The sequence below is a fragment of the Vicugna pacos genome, chromosome 13 (genome assembly GCF_048564905.1).
Source record: "Vicugna pacos chromosome 13, VicPac4, whole genome shotgun sequence".
NCBI classification, from domain to species: domain Eukaryota; kingdom Metazoa; phylum Chordata; class Mammalia; order Artiodactyla; family Camelidae; genus Vicugna; species Vicugna pacos.
This window is the reverse complement of record NC_132999.1, coordinates 43,489,507-43,495,506: the sequence shown is the minus strand read 5'-3', so window position 1 is coordinate 43,495,506 and position 6,000 is coordinate 43,489,507. Positions and strand designations below refer to the sequence as shown.

General features: G+C 50.7%; 1 protein-coding gene and 1 long non-coding RNA gene across 3 annotated transcripts in view; one reads left to right on the top strand and one right to left on the bottom strand.

Annotated features, from left to right (window-relative positions):
- Positions 1-2,477: 2,477 nt before the first annotated feature.
- On the bottom strand, positions 2,478-4,049 carry LOC140700722 (uncharacterized). Its single transcript, XR_012079305.1, has 2 exons — positions 3,959-4,049; positions 2,478-2,818 (listed from the first exon to the last, which is right to left on the bottom strand). It is a non-coding gene; the product is annotated as an uncharacterized lncRNA (long non-coding RNA).
- A 175-nt stretch (positions 4,050-4,224) lies between these two features.
- C13H1orf94 (chromosome 13 C1orf94 homolog) overlaps positions 4,225-6,000 on the top strand; it is a 36,093-nt gene continuing 34,317 nt past the window's right edge. For both annotated transcript variants that reach the window (XM_072974826.1, XM_072974825.1), the window contains exon 1: positions 4,225-4,720. In XM_072974826.1, coding sequence (XP_072830927.1) covers positions 4,392-4,720 — 329 coding nt within the window. In that variant the 5' untranslated portion in view covers positions 4,225-4,391. The remainder of the gene's footprint in view (positions 4,721-6,000) is intronic.

Below are 6,000 nucleotides of genomic sequence, written 5' to 3'. Positions count from 1 at the left end.
AGGTAGAGACAGTTGACTCCTCCTAAGGCTTTCCTGGTTTCAAAGAGAAAAGCAGGAATCCCAGACACCTACCTAATGATGGCTAACATTCACTAGGTACGTAGCACATGCCAGACTCACTATTCTAAGTACAGCTTGTGTATTATCTCAATTGTCCCAAAACTCCATGAGGTCAGTATCTTATGATCCCTGTTTCAAGATGAGCAAACTGAGGCATAAAGAGGTGCAACAACCTGCTCAGGGTAGCAGAGGTACTCTTGGGTAATTTAAGAATGTGTTCACATAGATTGCACCCACTCTTCAAGATGCTGAAGACAGAATAGGGAAGCCTGGTACCTGCCTTTTTTAGAGCTTGAAGTGAAGCAGTCAATGGTCATGAAGACCACTTCCCGTGCTGGGCACGTGGATATTTATGTGCTGGAGAATTGTAGCTATATGCTGAATAGAAAGTGAAGTAAGCTCAGTACCAGGCATTTACGAACTGCTTTGCTCCTTTCACTAGCCTGTGACAACGTGTAGGCTAGAGGTCTTATTTGCTTCCAGCTCTGTCTTTTGAACAATCTTGGCCATGGTTGGTGCTAAAAAACCGACAAAGCCTAGAAAGGCTTAGTTGAAGATTGGAGTCCTCCATCACAAAGCAATTTCCCCAGGACAGCAAAAGTTCTCCCTCCCTACGCATAGCACAGAAACTGTTACTGAGAAACTCCAGTGGCACACATTTCAATGTAACCAACAAGGAAACTAATAGACAGCATTTTTATGTATCTCTTATGTGCCAGGTGTTGTTTTAGGGACTTTCCGTGTGTTAAGTAATTACTTAGTCACAGAACATCTATAACAATTCCACAAAACAGGTGCCCTTTGTTATCATCCCATTTTACAGATGAGGAGATCAAGTTCTATAAGCTGTATGGTGTTCCTCCAAATTCAGATGGTGAAGTCTTAACTCTTAGTACCTCAGACTGTGATTCTATTTGGACATAGGACCTTTAAAGAGCAGTTAAGGTACAATCGGCTCTTTAGGGTGGTCCTAACCTAATATGACTGGTGTTCTTATAAGAGGAGGAGGTTAAGACTTAGACACGTAGAGGTAAAACCGCATGAAGACATAGGGAGAAGCTAGCCAGAGTATATAAACTGACCAGAGAGTTTCAGAAGGAACCAACCCTACTGACACCTTGATCTTAGACTTCCAGCTTCCAAACTGTTAAGGAATAAACTGTTGTTGTTTAAGTCACCTTGGTCTGCAGCCCTTTGTTATTGCAGCCCTAGCAAACTAATATACCAAGGTCCAGAGTACCCTGCCTAAGGGGTAACCTTGCCAGGAAGCAGGAACTCAGAATTTGAACCAAGGTAGTCTGGTCCTAGAGTCTATCTGTTTTTCAATAGTGGGAGTGTTCTCTGTGCTACCCAAAATGGTAGCCACAAGCCACACGTGGTACTTGAAATGTGACTAATGTAACTAAGAAACGGAAATTTTAATTCGATTTACATTAAAATTAAAATAGCCACGTGTGACTAGTGGCCACCAAGTTGAACATAGCTTTATACTGGTTCTAAATACTCCACTTCAGTTGTTTGCAGATTCTTCTAGCAACCTCAGCTATGTGTTCCAAGAAACATGCCCCTATCTTTGTTCCCTATGCTTGCTGCCTTTCTTTTCTTTCTTTCTTTCTTTCTTTCTTTCTTTCTTTCTTTCTTTCTTTCTTTCTTTCTTTCTTTCTTTCTTTCTTTCTTCCTTTCTTCCTTTCTTCCTTTCTTCCTTTCTTCCTTTCTTTCCTTGTTTCTTCCTTTCTTTCCTTCTTTCTTCCCTTCCCTTCCCTTCCCTTCCCTTCCCTTCCCTCCCCTCCCCTCCCCTCCCCTCCCCTCCCCTCCCCTCCCCTCCCTTTCCTTTCCTTTCCTTTCCTTTCCTTTCCTTTCCTTTCCTTTCCTTTCCTTTCCTTTCCTTTCCTTTCCTTTGCAGTCTTCTGCCCCTGTTGCCAGGTCTTCTATTGAAGGAGAGAAAGAATAGGAGAAGGAATGAGTGAGCTGGCTAACTTTCCAGAATCCTGTAGCCTGGGCAGTGCAGGGTCATTGGCGTTCTGCTCTAAGCACTGGTGTTAGCCAACCAAATGCCAAGCAGCACAAACACAGAGTGACATTTTCAGAACTATTAATATTTCATCAGAAATGATCACTTTTCCTTTAAATACACTATCTTAAAAGGTTTTCTACATTCTTCACTATAATTTTATTCAGTCTAGGTCCTCGGAATTTTCCCCAAAGGAACACATCTTTAATTTTCATATGAAAGTCAAAGGGGAATCAAGCTCAGTTTTCCAGATTTAAGAGTCAACATTTCCAGGAACCCAGACCCTCTATAAAGAGGGCAAGGTTGTGCATTGAGCACCTGCTGTATACCAGGTACTCTATACAGTAAGTAGCCCATAAATTCATCAAACACATATTTATTAGGTGCCTACCGTGTGCTGCAGATGTGATCTTTGAAGTAACTTATTGACACCTTTTGATAGAAAGGGACTCTCATCCTTCTGTTTCATCTCCAGTGTTACCTTCCCTCCTCAAAGACGCCTGCCTGGATGGGCATCTGAGGCAGCCACCCCTTCTCTGCCCATTCCCTCACTTTATCGATTAGTTTCCATCAGAGCCCTTATTTCATCGGTAATTACTGCTTCTTTACTTGCTCTGCTAGTTGTCCATCCATCTCCCTCCACTAGAAGATAGACTCCAGGAGAGCAGGGACCATGGCACTTCTGCTCACTTTCAGGTTTCCTAGGTGTGCGGCACTCAGCGTCACAGAGGAGGGCTTAGTCAATATCTGGGGAATGAACGAAGGGTGGGAGAAGTGCAGAAAGCCGTTAGAGTCACACTGCTAGGAAGGAAGGGTGGCGTAGGGATTCAGTTCTCCCTGTCCATAGGCTGCCATCTAGTCTATTGGAGTCCACGCTTCTTTCTTCCTTCCCGTCATCTTGCTCCTCCTTTCCTAGGGAAACACTGGAGGAACAACCATTGACTCCTGGGGCCAGAGAGCCCCGGGCACGCGGAGGTGCCTTGTCAGTTCCCAGTTTAAGGAAGCCCCTCCAGCGAGGGGAGGAGCCCACCGAGCAGCAAACAGCGAGCTGGCCCTTCTCCCTGCACCTGTGCCCAGACCCTGGACCGCTGAGAACCCAGCGCTGGAGGAACCGTTTATCTCAGTAGCTGGCAGCGTGGGGCCAGGCCTGGGGTCCCTGGGTTTGAGCCCCAGCCCCCTCGCTTCCTAGTGGGCCTTGGACACACCCCTTTACAACTCTGAGACTCGGTTTCCTCAAATGTAGCACGGTAATGCGTAATGATACTGAGTTCATGAGCTTGTTCTGACTGAATAGCACACAGAAAGCCCGGCGCTTGGCAGGTGGTAAGCGCGGGAGCAAACGGCAGTTAGGGGGTGAAGGCAGCGGTCCCGGGGCTGGGACAGGCAGGCGCCCGGGTGAGTGCGGAGGGGCGGCGTGGTGAGGCCGGGGCGCGGGGCGCCCGACTTCTAACGGGGAAAGCGCTCTGGGGGCCTCCGGGGCCCCGCCCCCACCGCACCGGAGGGCCGGGTCGCCCCGCGCACCGAGCCGTTGCGTTTGAAACCCACCGAGGAATTCCAGCGCAGGACGGGAAGGGTGTGGGAGCCACAGGCAGGCAAGACAGCGCCCTTTTAAGGCGTTGGGACCCTCCCGGGGTCGACCCCGCAGCCCGGCTGCCCTGGCGGGTGTCTGCAGAGGGAGCCCAGCACTCAGGAGTGTTCCCGCCAGGGGTAGGGGTAGTGGAGCAGCCAGAAGAGGGGGGCCGGAAGGGGCAGTGGGGCGAGCAAGGCGGGGCTCAGCCAGGCGGGGGCCGCTGGCCCTCGGTGGGAGCGGGATCTCGGGGAAGACCCGGGAGAGCCCGATGGGGGGCTCCCAGCCCCACGGTGCCTAGCACAGTGCCAGGCCCTCACCTGGTCGTCCGTGAGGCTTAGCGGCCGATGATGGGCTGAGTCCCAGGTCCCGCAAGGTGTCAGGGGTGTTTCGCAACGAGGGAGAGCCAGGGACTGTGGGGAGAGCCAGCCCTCCCCCTCCAGCTGTTCCCAGATGTCATTCTGCCCACCCAGGCCCCTGGTTCCTGAGCTCCAGGGGATTCCAAGGTTACTAAGCTACTGGTTTTTGTTGACTTTTAAATATTTTCTTATAAGGGAGAGGGGGAGGGAGGCCAAAGTCAGGAAAGAGCAAATAAAAGCAAGTCAAAATAAATTCCCCCTCCCCAAAAGAAAGCTGTCCTCCATCCACCCCTCATCCACAAATCGAAGGCCTCTGAACACAGTCGCTTTGCTGGACCAACAGCCAGACAGGACTGACCTGCTCCTGCCCCATCCTCACCTCCCTCTCTGGTGAATGAGGAGTGGTGGTGGATGGTCCCCCTGCCTCCGAGCCCTGGGTGGACAAACAGCCTTCTGGAAAGAGAGGAAGAAGATGGCCAGTGGAAATGGGCTGGCTTCATCCTCGGCCCTGGTGGCCAAGCGCCCCTCCGCCCTGGGCCCATTCCCCAGATACATCTGGATCCACCAGGACACACCCCAAGACAGCCTAGACAAGGCTTGCCATGAAATCTGGAAGAGAGTTCAGGGCCTGCCTGAGGCCTTACAGCCCAGAACCTCAAAGGAGCAGCTCTCTGCCCCCATGGCAGGAACTCCAAGAGACAAGAGGCTCAGCTTCCAAGAAGAGTGAGTGTGCCCCTGCATGGCTGGCACCAAGGGAGGAGGGAAGAGGGAGGAGATGAGGTCCTTGTCGGGGAATGTTCTGTTAGTCTGGCTAAACCCTAAATGCTGTATACTTTCCCTCCACCCACCGTGGTGCTTTGTCCAACCTTTATTAGAGCACTGATTGGGACCCTGAAGGGACCTGGGTGAGAAGCCAGACCAGGGTTGTATTTCTGCTGTCTCTGTACTGACCCACTAAGGGGACATTTCTCATCTAAAGGCATAGGCAACCCAGATCTGAGGACCTTGAAAACCCACCCTAACCAGGGCTGAGGGTTAGATGTCCATGGCTATCCCCAGGGGCACTAGAAGCTGGAAGATCCTTCTCCCCTCCCGCCCCCAGAGGCTAGGCATTGGCACAGATGAGTCTGGTGGTTTTAAACCACATCTGGAATTCCCTAATACAGGGAGCAGCTGTCCCATTCAGCCTCCACAGAAGCTGCTGCAGGAGCGCACATCAAAATATTTACTGGGAAGGCATTGACATATTCAGAGGACATAATAGAAAATTAAAGTGCGGGAAGATGGCTGTAAATAGCCTGTTTCCTGGATGGGAAATCCTGTGTCTGGGAAAACACAGAGCTAAATGTTTCTCCACCAGGGCAAAGTTGGGCAGATATTGTTGGGGATGGATATTAGAAAGGAGAGGAGGGAACAGAGAAAAAGGGACTTCGTTAGGAAGAGCAAGTACGTCCACAGAGTTATTAATGCCGCCATTGAGCACGTGTTCACTGCTTTGCGTCTTCAAAGTGGGCTGCAAACATTAACTAATCCTCCCAGAGTCCCTGTGAGGCAGGTATTAGTGTCCCCATTTTACAGATGGATTAAGTGTTAATAATTAGTTGCTAATTAAAGACTAAGTGATAATTAAGTGTTGCCTGTTCCAACACAGGTTCCAGCTCAGCTCAAAGATGCTCTGGAGTGGGGGGACCTCATTCAGGCAATTATCAGCTGCGTCTGGTTTCAGGGATTTTCTAGGCAAGAGCTAAGGAAGGCAAAGTATAACTGCTCCCTAGTTCTGCACTCCTGCTGTCCCTTTTTGTGCTTACTGGAAGGCACTTTGGCTCTTACTACCTCCCCTGCCCCCTGCTCAGCAGGACATGGCTGGGATGAGAATGGCCTGTCTACAGCCAAAGCCCTGCTGTCCGGCCCTCCGGTGGCGCTGAGCCCCTCCGCCCCACCCACTGCCATCTGCTCTGGGACAGGGCCTTGGCAGAGGGCCCGTGGGGCTGTGCTCAGCTCTC